This window comes from Oncorhynchus mykiss, chromosome 8, assembly GCF_013265735.2.
Source record: "Oncorhynchus mykiss isolate Arlee chromosome 8, USDA_OmykA_1.1, whole genome shotgun sequence".
NCBI classification, from domain to species: domain Eukaryota; kingdom Metazoa; phylum Chordata; class Actinopteri; order Salmoniformes; family Salmonidae; genus Oncorhynchus; species Oncorhynchus mykiss.
The window spans coordinates 73,705,007-73,719,493 of NC_048572.1; the positions used below are offsets into that span (position 1 = coordinate 73,705,007).

The 14,487-nt window shown below is 45.8% G+C and overlaps 1 protein-coding gene across 1 annotated transcript; it reads left to right on the forward strand.

The window, feature by feature from the left end:
* The first annotated feature begins 819 nt into the window (after window positions 1-819).
* Window positions 820-14,256, forward strand: LOC110530529 (peroxiredoxin-6). Its single transcript, XM_036986183.1, has 5 exons — window positions 820-979; window positions 11,941-12,097; window positions 12,248-12,394; window positions 13,404-13,550; window positions 13,798-14,256. The coding sequence occupies exons 1-5, from the start codon at window positions 888-890 to the stop codon at window positions 13,924-13,926; spliced, it is 672 nt and encodes a 223-aa protein (XP_036842078.1). The 5' UTR covers window positions 820-887; the 3' UTR covers window positions 13,927-14,256.
* Window positions 14,257-14,487: the final 231 nt, after the last annotated feature.

Consider the following 14,487-nt stretch of genomic DNA (forward strand, 5'->3'; position numbering starts at 1 on the left):
TTCCTTTGACTCTGCAGAGGTGACACTGTCGGCAGGTTAAAGGCAGGGAACTTTCCCATGGACCCTGGTATTTGGCGCAGGCCCACCGCAATGCCAGCTACTACAGACCGGCTCGATGATGGAGCCACGATTAAAATGGACACTGCCCTGAACGCAAAATTAATTGGCAGATCTAAAGGAAATATCAGACACTTTCGTGAATTGATGAACTGTTTGCCAATTATGCAGCTCTGTGTGTGATATTGTCCAGACCATTAACCTAATGCAGCTTTAAAGGGATGGTTTCACTGTGAAGTAAACAGTACAAGGTGCCGATGAACCAGGGCACGGAGTGGCCAGTGATCTCCACCAACCTCACCAGGTGCAGAATGCTGCCACAGGAGGAGTCCTCAAAGACGCACACCTCTAGCTGCTTGGAGAGCCACAGGTTGCTAGCTAATAACAACCAGTATGTCTCCGGGGCTCGGCCCACCCAGTCTCAGAGTAAGACTCTGGGTTAGAGCGTTCTAATCACCTGTAAAAGCACACTGGACAGGTATATAGAACATGTGCAAAAATGACCATAACAAGTGTTCTAATCACCTGTAAATGCGCACTGGACAGGTGCAAAGAACACGTGTAAAACGTACTGTTGACACTTGAAAAAAGCATAAAAATTATAACACGTCCAAGTCACCTGTAAACGCTTTTTATAAATAATTTTTGTATTTTTATCACCTTAAAAGCAAACTGGATAAGTGAGAGAAAAAAATCATGTCTACAAAAATATGACATTTGACACTTGAAAAATGATCATACTAAGTGTGAAAACTTGTTCCGGGTTAGACGATTTGAACCTGCTGTCATCAGTATGCTGCTACTGGAGCGCGCGGGTCTTCATTGCGAACATGCCCGGACTACTTCTAGGAGATGTGTTTCCTAATTTTGAGGCCGAAACCACTAACGGCAAAATTAAATTCCACGATTTTTTGGGTGACTCGTAAGTAATTTTAAAGGCTGATATGACATTAAATATGCCATCGATTGAAATGACGTGTTAGCATTTTGGAATATACTACCTGAGATTCCAGTTTTCCGTTATATAATTGATGTTCTCTTTTCGATTTCACTATATCATTTGCATTCAACAAGGCACCTGTTTCTAAAGAAATGAGACCTAAATCATTCACTTGTAAAAATAAAGGTTTAGTATAGTTTGGAAAAAGTCGTAAAGTTGATTATGCTGATAGCTGTCATATCCTACTGTACTCTCAAACTGTGTTGGTGTGAATTTTAATCTGATACCTAACGTTATTGGGTATAGCGAGGATGCTTTGGCATCTCTATTTTTTTCGTAGATATAATAATAAACAGCTATTCTTCCCCTATCTGAATAATATTTAGACATGTATCTTTACTCATGGTCTGTGGTTTTATTTGATCTAGGCCAGTTGGTTGTGTCAGTCTAACTAGGTTGAGACGCCAGAAAAAAAACTGCTTGCTTGCAGCTCAAATCATTTGTTCTCTAAACCCACTCAATGAAAACGCTGACAACACTGAAATGTCAGTTGCTGCAACAAGACAAGTTGTCTGTGGGCACACTTGAGGCCGCCTATATTTTTCTTCTTGGTTCCTTACATGATCAAATAAATCTTTAGGCTGCTTGGCATAATCGGGTTTAATATCAACATGTTTTATTAAATTATATTAAACATTTAATTTATTTCTTACCCAACTATTAAACATTTCATTATTTCTTACCCTAAAAAACAATAGTGCTCAAATAATGTATGTAATGCATTATTATTATTTGTATACAGTATTAAAAATCGAGTGTACTGATGCGTAGAATGGAAGTGTTTTGAGTACAGATCGTTCACTTTTTTTTTCGCCCTTTTTCTCCCCAATTTCGTGGTATCCAATTGTTTTAGTAGCTACTATCTTGTCTCATCGCTACAACTCCCGTACGGGCTCGGGAGAGACGAAGGTTGAAAGTCATGCGTCCTCCGATACACAACCCAACCAAGCCGCACTACTTCTTAACACTGCGCGCATCCAACCCGGAAGCCAGCCGCGTGCACCTGGCAACCTTGGTTAGCGCGCACGCCACAGGAGTCGCTGGTGCGCGATGAGACAAGGACATCCCTACCGACCAAGCCCTCCCTAACCCGGACGACACTAGGCCAATTTTGCGTCGCCCCATGGACCTCCCGGTCGCGGCCGGTTACGACAGAGCCTGGGCGCGATGGCACAGCTGGCGCTGTAGTACAGCGCCCTTAATCACTGCGCCACCCGGGAAGCCAAATCGTTCACTTTTTGATAAAAGCACCACATTTGGCAGAAATGCATATTTATGTACCCTGAAAATGTGATGGACAGAGGAAGAGAGAGGAAGATATGGAGAGATTAGTAGGGGCCTAGCATAGGAATGTCAGCCTTTCTGTCTCCCTGCTCCTGTGTTTCTGTTTTAGTGGAGCGGCTAAGTTGTAAAATTTGACTCAATTGTTCACTTTGTGGTAAAAGTACCATATTTGGTACAGAGGTAGATTCAAGGTACCTTGAAAAGATTTAGATATGGAGCCGCCCCAGATTTGGCCCTTGGGGCTGTGGTGGCTTTCTTACAAAATACTGTAACATGAGTTTACAATTCAGAAGGACTGCTTTTGAGGTAAAAACACCAAATTTGCCACAGAGCTAGATTTATGGACCCTGAAAAGATTTAGATATTGTGTCACCACAGATTTGGCCCCAGGGAGCTGTGGTAGCCATCTTACTAAATGACTACAGACTGACCCACTATTTCACAAACCTTTAATTCAGAAAGTATTCAGACCACTTGACTTTTTCTACATTTTGTTACATTACAACCTTATTCTAAAATGGATTAAATAGTTCCCCCTCCCCCCTCATCAATCTACACACAATGCCCCATAATGACAAAGCAAAAGCAGGTTATTAGACATTTTGCAAATGTATTAAAAAAACAACTGAAATATCACATTTACTGAAGTATTCAGATCCTTTACTCAGTACTTTGTTGTAGCACCTTTGGCAGCGATTACAGTCTAGATTATTCTTAGGTATGACGCTACAAGCTTGGCACACCTGTATTTGGGGAGTTTCTTCCATTCTTCTCTGCAGATCCTCTCAAGCCCATGTCAGGTTGAATGGAGAGCTTCGCTGCACAACTAAACTCAGCAAAAAAAGAAACGTCCTCTCACTGTCAACTGTGTTTATTTTCAGCAAACTTAACATGTGTAAATATTTGTATGAATATACAGTGGGGGGGAGGGGGGAATTATTTAGTCAGCCACCAATTGTGCAAGTTCTCCCACTTAAAAAGATAAGAGAGGCCTGTAATTTCCATCATAGGTACACTTCAACTATGACAGACAAAAAAACAAACAAAAATCCAGAAAATCACATTGTAGGATATTTTATTAATTTATTTGCAAATTATGGTGGAAAATAAGTATTTGGTCAATAACAAAAGTTTATCTCAATACTTTGTTATATACCCTTTGTTGGCAATGACAGAGGTCAAACGTTTTCTGTAAGTCTTCACAAGGTTTTCACACACTTGCTGGTATTTTGGCCCATTCCTCCATACAGATCTCCTTTAGAGCAGTGATGTTTTGGGGGTGTTGCTGGGCAACACAGATTTTCAACTCCCTCCAAAGATTTTCTATGGGGTTGAGATCTAGAGACTGGCTAGGCCACTCCAGGACCTTGAAATATTTCTTACGAAGCCACTCCTTCGTTGCCCTGGTGGTGTGTTTGGGATCATTGTCATGCTGAAAGACCCAGCCAAGTTTCATCGTCAATGCCCTTGCTGATGGAAGGAGGTTTTCACTCAAAATCTCACGATACATGGCCCCATTCATTCTTTCCTTTACACGGATCAGTCGTCCTGGTCCCTTTGCAGAAAAACAGCCCCAAAGCATAATGTTTCCACCCCCATGCTTCACAGTAGGTGTGGTGTTCTTTGGATGCAACTCAGCATTCTTTTTCCTCCAAACACGACGAGTTGAGTTTTTACCAAAAAGTTCTATTTTGGTTTCATCTGACCATATGACATTCTCCCAATCTTCTTCTGGATCATCCAAATGCTCTCTAGCAAACTTCAGACGGCCCTGGACATGTACTGGCTTAAGCAGGGGGACACGTCTGGCACTGCAGGATTTGAGTCCCTGGCGGCGTAGTGTGTTACTGATGGTAGGCTTTTTTACTTTGGTCCCAGCTCTCTGCAGGTCATTCACTAGGTCCCCCCGTGTGGTTCTGGGATTTTTGCCCACCGTTCTTGTGATCATTTTAACACCACGGGGTGAGATCTTGCGTGGAGCCCCAGATCGAGGGAGATTATCAGTGGTCTTGTATGTCTTCCATTTCCTAATAATTGCTCCCACAGTTGATTTCTTCAAACCAAGCTGCTTACCTATTGCAGATGCAGTCTTCCCAGCCTGGTGCAGGTCTACAATTTTGTTTCTGGTGTCCTTTGACGGCTCTTTGGTCTTGGCCATAGTGGAGTTTGGAGGGTGACTGTTTGAGGTTGTGGACAGGTGTCTTTTATACTGATAACAAGTTCAAACAGGTGCCATTAATACGGGTAACGATTGGAGGACAAGAGGAGCCTGTTAAAGAAGAAGTTACAGGTCTGTGAGAGCCAGAAATCTTGCTTGTTTGTAGGTGACCGAATACTTATTTTCCACCATAATTTGCAAATAAATTCATTAAAAATCATACAATGTGATTTTCTGGATTTTTGTCTTCTCATTTTGTCTGTCATAGTTGAAGTGTACCTATGATGAAAATTACAGGCCTCTCTCATCTTTTTAAGTGGAAGAACTTGCACAATTGGTGGCTGACTAAATACTTTTTTGCCCCGGTGTAGCAAGATTCAACAACTGAGACATACACTGAACAAGTTCCACAGACATGTGACAAACAGAAATTAAATAATGTGTAAAAAAACTAACAGTCAGTATCTGGTGTGGCCACCAGCTTCATTAAGTACTGCAGTGCATCTCCTCATGGACTGCACCATATTTGCCAGTTCTTGCTGTGAGATGTTACCCCACTCTTCCACCAAGGCACCTGCAAGTTCCCGGACATTTCTGGGGGGAATGGCCCTAGCCCTCACCCTCCGATCTAACAGGTCCCAGACGTGCTCAATGGGATTGAGATCCAGGTTCTTCGCTGGCCATGGCAGATCACTGACATTCTTGTCTTGCAGAAAATCATTCACAGAATGAGCAGTATGACTGCTGGCATTGTCATGCTGGAGGGTCATGTCAGGATGAGCCTGCAGGAAGGGTACCACATGAGGGAGAAGGATGTCTTCCCTGTAACGCTCAGCGTTGAGATTGCCTGCAATGACAACAAGCTCAGTCCGATGATGCTGTGGCGCTATATGCATATCCTATCTTCTGGGCCTGAGTAGAAGGCGGTTTAATTTGGGCACGCTTTTCATCCAAAATTCTTAATGCTGCCCCCTACCCTAGAGAAGTTAATTGTCTTTGGTTCATTGAACAATAATGGGAAACTGTGTTTAAACCCTTTACAATGAAGATCTGTGAAGTTATTTTAATTTTTACAAATTATCTTTGAAAGACAGGGTACTGAAAAAGGGCCGTTTATTTTTTTGCTGAGTTTATATTCAGGTCTCTCCAGAGATGTTCAATCGGGTTGAAGTCTGGGCCACTCTAGGACATTCAGAGACTCCTGCGTTGTCTTGGTTGTGTGCTTCGGGTTGTTGACCTGTTGGAAGGTGAACCTTCACCCCAGTCTGAGGTCCTGAGCCCCCTGTGGCAGGTTTTCATCAAGGATCTCTCTGTACTTTGCTCCATATGTCTTTCCCTCAAACCTGACTAGTCTCCCAGTCCCTGCAGCTGCATAACATCCACATGACATGATGCTGCCACCACCATGCTTCACCGTAGGGATGGTGCCAGGTTTCCTCCAGATGCTTTGCATTCAGGCCAAAAAGTTCAATCTTGGTTTCATCAGACCAGAGAATCTTGTTTCTCATGGTCTGATAGTCCTTTATGTGCCTTTTGGCAACTCTAAGCGGGCTGTCATGTTTCTTTTAATGAGGAGTGACTTCCGTCTGGCCACTCTACCATAAAGGCCCGATTGGTGGCGTGCTGCAGAGATGGTTGTCCTTCTGGAAGATTCTCCCATCTCCACAGAGGAACTCTTGAGCGCTGTCATACAGACCATCAGGTTCTTGGTCACCTCTCTGACCCAGGCCCTTCTCCCCCGATTGCTCAGTTTGGCCGGGTGGCCAGCTCTAGGAAGAATCTTGGTGGTTCCAAAAGCCATCATCCCAGAGTCGCCTCTTCACTGTTGACGTTGAGACTGGTGTTGTGCGGGTACTATTAAAGGAACCTGCCAGTTGAGGACTTGTGAGGCATCTGTTTCTCAAACTAGACACTCTAATGTACTTGTCCTCTTGCTCAGTTGTGCACCGGGGCCTCCCACTCCTCTTTCTGTTCTGGTTAGAGCCATTTTGCACTGTTCTGTGAAGGGAGTAGTACACAGCGTTGTATGAGATCTTCAGTTTCTTGGCAATTTCTCACATGGAATAGCCTTCATTTCTCAGAACAAGAATAGACTGACAAGTTTCAGAAGAAAGGTCTTTGTTTCTGGACATTTTAAGCCTGTAATTGAACCCACAAATGCTGATGCTCCAGATACTCAACTAGTCTAAAGAAGGCCAGTTTTATTGCTTCTTAAATCAGGACATCAGTTTTCAGCTGTGCTAACATAATTGCAAAAGGGTTTTCTAATGATCAATTAGTCTTTGAAAATGATAAACTTGGATTAGCTAACGCAACGTGCCATTGGAACACAGGAGTGATGGTTGCTGATAATGGGCCTCTGTTCGCCTATGTAGATATTTCCAGTTACAATAGTCATTTACAACATTAACAATGTCTACACTGTATTTCTGATCAATTTGATATTTTAATGGACAACATTTTTTCTTTTCTTTCAAAAACAAGGACATTTCTAAGTGACCCCAAACATTTGAACGGTAGTTATTTTTGTTTTGTATTTTTAATAAATGTGAAAATATTTCCCCCAAAATGTTTTCGCTTTGTCATTATGAGGTATTGTGTGTAGATTGATGATGGGGGGGAATTATTTAGTCATTTTTAGAAAAAGGCTGTAACATAACAACATGTGGAAAAAGAGAAGTTGTCTGAATACTTTTCAAATGCACTGTATATAAAGTCATGACCTATACTTATTGGCCTGAATCTGTTTAAAATGTTTAACAGAGTACAATACAATGAGTACATAGGGAAATACAGCAGTTATCTTTTGTAGGAAAAATAATATTTCTGAGACTGTGTATCTGAGGTGAGTTAGAACGCTCTATAGATGAGGTAGCCCTGCCTGCGACTTACAACCAGATTCGGCCCAGAACAGAATATTATTCTGGTCTACTGGTTAAGTGTCACGACTTCCGCCGAAGTCGGCTCCTCTCCTTGTTCGTTCGGCGATCGACGTCACCGGCTTTCTAGCCATCGCCACTCCATTTTTCATGTATCCATTTGTTTTGTCTTGTTTTCATACACACCTGGTTTTCATTTCCCCAATCAATCTACTTGTATTTAACCTCTGATTCCCATCATGTTTTGTGTGTAATTGTTTTCATGTCTAGTGATGTTCGTTTAGCGCTTTACTTTATTGTTCCGTTTTTTGAGTGCGTTTGTTTTGTTGTGCTCCCGGTTTGGAACTACAATAAAGTGAGCTTCATTCAATCATACACTGCACTCCTGCACCCGACTTCACCTTCATATACACCATGACATTAAGATGTTGGATTCCAGAGAAAATGGCTACTAAAGCTACTTTGCAATGCAAGGAGCAAATACAGTAACTTCAGCTGTACCTGGGAAAACACCCCATTGAGTTGGAATAGTTCACAATTGCTGTGGACAACAAATCTTTCAAGCTGTAATATATTTATTTCAACCAATTTCATGATCAAAAGTATGACCCACTAGTTTTTCTACTTGCATTTGAATATGTTCTGCTATTTCAACAAAGTAAAGGCTATGTGCCACAGTTCGGTATGCCATGGACCTTTGGTGGTGATTGAGGCAGTATCGGGTAGATGTGTACTTACTGCTCCCTAAGGGACCTCTAAAAGTCATGGCTCCCTATCTAAATATTTTCAGGATATATAAATTGAACTCTTTGCCCAATTTGGTGTTTATCAACAACAACAAAAAATGACTTTGTAACTGCAATATTGTGTTACCAACAGTGGCCATTTTGTAAGATACCTGCCTTGGCCCCCAGGGGCCAAATCTGTGGTGGCTCTTTATCTTCAGCGTCAATAAATCTAGCACCATGACTAATTTGTTGCCTTTTTGTCAAAGAAGTCCTTCTGAATTGTAACATAGTGTTACAGTCGAAGGCCATTTTGAAAAAGGACTGCCACGCCCGCCAGAAGGCAAATATGTGGTGACTCCATATCTAAATCTTTTCAAGGTACCCAAATGTGGTGTATTTATCACAAAGTGAACGATTTTGAGTCAAAATTTACAGCTTAAACAGAAACACAGGAGCAGGGAGACAAAAAGGCTGACATTCCTATAATAGGCACTAATCTCTCTCTCCCTCTTTTTTCCTCTGTCCATCACTCCCCCCCTCTCCCTCTGTATCTTCCTCTCTCCCTCTGTCCATTACCCCCCCCCCCTCTCTCTGTATCTTCCTCTCTCTCCCTCTGTCCATTACTCCCCCCCCCCCCCTCTCTCTGTATGTTCCTCTCTCTCCCTCTGTCCATTACTCCCCCCCCTCTCTCTGTATCTTCCTCTCTCTCCCTCTGTCCATTACTCCCCCCCCCTCTCTCTGTATCTTCCTCTCTCTCCCTCTGTCCATTACTCCCCCCCCTCTCTCTCTGTATCTTCCTCTCTCCCTCTGTCCATCACTCCCCCCCTCTCTCTCTGTATCTTCCTCTCTCTCCCTCTCTCTCTGTATCTTCCTCTCTCTCCCTCTGTCCATTACTCCCCCCCTCTCTCTCTGTATCTTCCTCTCTCCCTCTGTCCATCACTCCCCCCCTCTCTCTCTGTATCTTCCTCTCTCCCTTTGTCCATTACCCCCCCCCTCTCTCTGTATCTTCCTCTCTCTCCCTCTGTCCATTACTCCCCCCCCTCTCTCTGTATCTTCCTCTCTCTCCCTGTCCATTACTCCCCCCCCTCTCTCTGTATCTTCCTCTCTCTCCCTCTGTCCATTACTCCCCCCCCCCCCTCTCTCTGTATCTTCCTCTCTCTCCCTCTGTCCATTACTCCCCCCCTCTCTCTCTGTATCTTCCTCTCTCCCTCTGTCCATCACTCCCCCCCTCTCTCTCTGTATCTTCCTCTCTCTCCCTCTCTCTCTGTATCTTCCTCTCTCCCTCTGTCCATCACTCCCCCCCTCTCCCTCTGTATCTTCCTCTCTCTCCCTCTGTCCGTTACTCCCCCCCTCTCTCTCTGTATCTTCCTCTGTCCATCACTTCCCCCTCTCTCATTGTATCTTCATCTCTCTCCCTCTGTCCATCACTCCCCCCCTCTCTCTCCCTCTGTCCATCACTCCCCCCCTCTCTCTATTTTCCTCTCTCTCCCTCTGTCCATCACTCCCCCCCTCTCTCTCCCTCTGTCCATCACTCCCCCCTCTCTCTATTTTCCTCTCGCTCCCTCTGTCCATCACTCCCCCCCTCTCTCTCTATCTTCCCCTCTCTCCCTCTGTCCATCACTCCCCCCTTCTCTGTATCTTCCTCTCTCCCTCTGTCCATCACTCCCCCCCTCTCTGTATCTTCCTCTCTCCCTCTGTCCATCACTCCCCCCCTCTCTCTCTGTATCTTCCTCTCTCCCTCTGTCCATCACTCCCCCCCCCCCTCTCTGTATCTTCCTCTCTCCCTCTGTCCATCACTCCCCCCCTCTCTGTATCTTCCTCTCTCCCTCTGTCCATCACTCCCCCCTCTCTCTCTGTATCTTCCTCTCTCCCTCTGTCCATCACTCCCCCCCTCTCTGTATCTTCCTCTCTCCCTCTGTCCATCACTCCCCCCCTCTCTCTCTGTATCTTCCTCTCTCCCTCTGTCCATCACTCCCCCCCTCTCTGTATCTTCCTCTCTCCCTCTGTCCATCACTCCCCCCCTCTCTCTCTGTATCTTCCTCTCTCCCTCTGTCCATCACCCCCCCCCCCTCTGTATCTTCCTCTCTCCCTCTGTCCATCACTCCCCCCCTCTCTGTATCTTCCTCTCTCTCCCTCTGTCCATCACTCCCCCCCTCTCTGTATCTTCCTCTCTCCATCACTCCCCCCCTTCTCTCTGTATCTTCCTCTCTCCCTCTGTCCATCACTCCCCCCTCTCTCTCTGTATCTTCCTCTCTTCCTCTGTCCATCACCCCCCCCCCCTCTCTCTCTGTATCTTCCTCTCTCCCTCTGTCCATCACTCCCCCCCTCTCTCTGTATCTTCCTCTCTCCCTCTGTCCATCACTCCCCCTCTCTCTCTGTATCTTTCTCTCTCTCCCTCTGTCCATCACTCCCCCCCCCTCTCTGTATCTTCCTCTCTCTCCCTCTGTCCATCACTCCCCCCCTCTCTCTCTGTATCTTCCTCTCTCCCTCTGTCCATCACTCCCCCCCTCTCTCTCTGTATCTTCCTTTCTCCCTCTGTCCATCACTCCCCCCCCCTCTGTATCTTCCTCTCTCCCTCTGTCCATCACTCCCCCCCTCTCTGTATCTTCCTCTCTCCCTCTGTCCATCACTCCCCCCCTCTCTGTATCTTCCTCTCTCCCTCTGTCCATCACTCCCCCCCTCTCTGTATCTTCCTCTCTCCCTCTGTCCATCACTCCCCCCTCTCTCTCTGTATCTTCCTCTCTCTCCCTCTGTCCATCACCCCCCCCTCTCCCTCTGTATCTTCCTCTGTCCATCACTCCCCCCCTCTCTGTATCTTCCTCTCTCCCTCTGTCCATCACTCCCCCCTCTCTCTCTGTATCTTCCTCTCTCTCCCTCTGTCCATCACTCCCCCCCTCTCTCTCTGTATCTTCCTCTCTCTCTGTATCTTTCTCTCTCCCTCTGTCCATCACTCCCCCCCTCTCCCTCTGTATCTTCCTCTGTCCATCACTCCCCCCTCTCTCTCTGTATCTTCCTCTCTCCCTCTGTCCATCACTCCCCCCCTCTCCCTCTGTATCTTCCTCTGTCCATCACTCCCCTCTCTCCCTCTGTCCATCACTCCCCCCCTCTCCCTCTGTATCTTCCTCTGTCCATCACTCCCCCCTCTCTCTCTGTATCTTCCTCTCTCCCTCTGTCCATCACTCCCCCCTCTCTCTCTGTATCTTCCTCTCTACCTCTGTCCATCACTCCCCCCCTCTCTCTCTGTATCTTCCTCTCTCCCTCTGTCCATCACTCCCCCCCTCTCCCTCTGTATCTTCCTCTGTCCATCACTCCCCCCTCTCTCTCTGTATCTTCCTCTCTCCCTCTGTCCATCACTCCCCCCTCTCTCTCTGTATCTTCCTCTCTACCTCTGTCCATCACTCCCCCCCTCTCTCTCTGTATCTTCCTCTCTCCCTCTGTCCATCACTCCCCCCCTCTCTCTCTGTATCTTCCTCTCTACCTCTGTCCATCACTCCCCCCCTCTCTCTCTGTATCTTCCTCTCTCCCTCTGTCCATTACTCCCCCCTCTCTCTCTGTATCTTCCTCTCTCTCCCTCTATCCATCACTCCCCCTCTCTCGCTATCTTCCTCTCTTCCTCTGTCCATCACTCCCCCCCTCTCTCTCTGTATCTTCCTCTCTCCCTCTGTCCATAACTCCCCCCCCTCTCTGTATCTTCCTCTCTCTCCCTCTATCCATCACTCCCCCCTCTCTCTGTATCTTCCTCTCTTCCTCTGTCCATCACTCCCCCCTTCTCTCTCTCTCTCTGTATCTTCCTCTCTCCCTCTGTCCATCACTCCCCCCCCCCTCTCTCTGTAGCTGGGGTATCCTGTTCTCCCACCCCCGTGACTACACCCCTGTCTGCACCACAGAGCTGGGCCGAGCAGCCAAACTCAGCCACGAGTTCAGCAGGCGCAACGTGAAGATGATCGCCCTGTCCATTGACAGTCTGGAGGACCACCGTGGCTGGACCAAGGTATAGGCTGTTCCCAAATGGCACCCCTTTATAATGCACTACTTTTGACCAGGTCAAAGGGGAATAGGGTGCCATTTGGGACACCCAGTTGTGAGTGTGTAAACCAATGACCAGTGTATAGTAATGGACGGATGTGCTGTGGTCCTGTAGGACATCTTGGCCTACAACAATGAGGAGTCTGGCTGTGCGTTCCCCTTCCCCATCATAGCAGACAATCAGAGGGAGCTGGCAGTGGCCCTGGGCATGCTGGACCCAGATGAGAAGGACAAGGACGGCATGCCCCTCACTGCCCGCTGTGTGAGTGTCAAAACATGCATGCACATGTACACAGGTACAGACAAACAAAAAACACACACTCCGAGCCACACTTTCTCTCGCTTTCTTCCTGTCAGTATCTCTCTACTGTTTCTGTTTCCGGTAAGTCATTGCCCACCATGAGATCGACCTCCTCCTTCTGGTGTTCTATTTTCCATAAACATTACTTATTCATGCTGCTGCAAGCAGCCTACCTTCACTGGCTAGTATGAGTTAACTACCCCTCCCCCCAAGCCCCACCACCCTGTCTGGCAAAAACACTCATTACCTCAGCCCCTTGCTGCATGATGTCATCTTTTTATATGAATCAGTAAGGGTGATATCACCGCATGATGGCTGCCTGTTCGTGAACACAGCCCTTATCTGCTACACTCTCTCACTCTGTCACACACTTTCTCTCGCCCGCTAACCATTTGCCATGTGAGTAAATGCATCCCCAGTGCTATAAAGTACTTAGGTAAAAAATACTTGAAAGTACTACTTAAGTAGTTTTTGGGGGTATCTGTACTTTGCTATTTATATTTTTTGACTACTTTTACTTTTACTTCACTACATTCCTAAAGAAATAATACATTTTTTACTCCGTACATTTTCCCCGACACCCAAAAGTACTTGTTATATGATGAATGCTTAGCAGGACAGGAAAATGGTCCAATTCACGCAAGTGGTCATCCCTACGGTCTGATCTGCAGACTCACTAAATATAAATGCATCGTTTGTAAATTATACATTTTAAAAACAAGAAAATGGTGCCATCTGCTTTGCTTAATAAGGAATTTTAAATTATTTATACTTTTACTTTTGATACTTAAGTATATTTATAACCAAATACTTTTAGACTTTTACTCAAGTAGTATTTTACTGGGTGACTTTCTATTAAGGTATTTATACTTTTACTCAAGTATGACAGTTGGGTATTTTTTCCACCAATGCTCAGCCCCTACCTGCCTAATGCCATCCCACCAAAGTGTGACATGTTTTTATGTCTAAGGTTTTTGTGATTGGCCAAGACAAGAAGCTGAAGCTGTCCTTGCTCTACCCTGCCACAACGGGGCGTAACTTTGATGAGATCCTGAGAGTGGTCGACTCCCTGCAGCTCACAGCAAAGAACCGAGTGGCCACCCCTGCTGATTGGCAGGTCAGTCTGCCAATCCATATCAAGCTCTATAGCCTGACAGTGGAATTTGCAGCATCCTTCAGGAAGTATTATCAGTCAAATATAAATGGAAGCTTGAGAGACCCAATAGACGGTCAGTTAACATCATCATTCATCACATCTCCAAACACTTAGAATCCATTGTCAGTCCAATGTCAATTGGCATGCCACTTATGCCCATTTCTATTTTCTCTGCTAACTCCCCTTCTCATTCCCTCTCTCTGTCCAGCCTGGCGAGCGCGTGATGGTTCCTCCAAATATCCCTGAGGAGGAGGCAGCAGCCATGTTCCCTGCAGGGGTCTACACCAAAGAGCTACCCTCAGAAAGGAAGTACCTGCGCTACACACCTCAGCCATGAGGGGCAGCAGAGGATCACACCTATAGTCACACAGCCTCCCACACAACCACAGAGGGAGATGATGAGGACAATGAAAGAGATTGCGATTCTCTTTAGGATGATGGAATGCTGGTCATATCACAGATTGACTGGTAGCATTTTGCTGATAATATGGTGTCAGGATGTGTTGCATTTGTTGTAGTACTCGCATGTTCAAAGACACATAGCAGACAACTCAATTTATTGAGTTGAATGTGCAGTTGTCAGGTTTAAGATGTATTAAATACTTTGGACAGGTGTGCTGCCTTACTTCTCATAGTGAGACGATTAATAAAACGCCTTCAACAGCAACACAGCCTTTAGTTTCACTTCAGTGTTACTTATTGCAGTCAATAAAGCAACCGTAACCCGACACCTACCAATCTTTTTCGGAGGATCGGATCTCATGGTGTAACGGCTAAGGTGTTGGGTTCGAGTCCCGGTTGGGGCTAACCCTGAATTTGCTAAAATAACAGTCTCAGCCTGCCGCCACAAGAGACTACAGTGGGGCAAAAAAAGTATTTAGTCAGCCACCAATTGTGC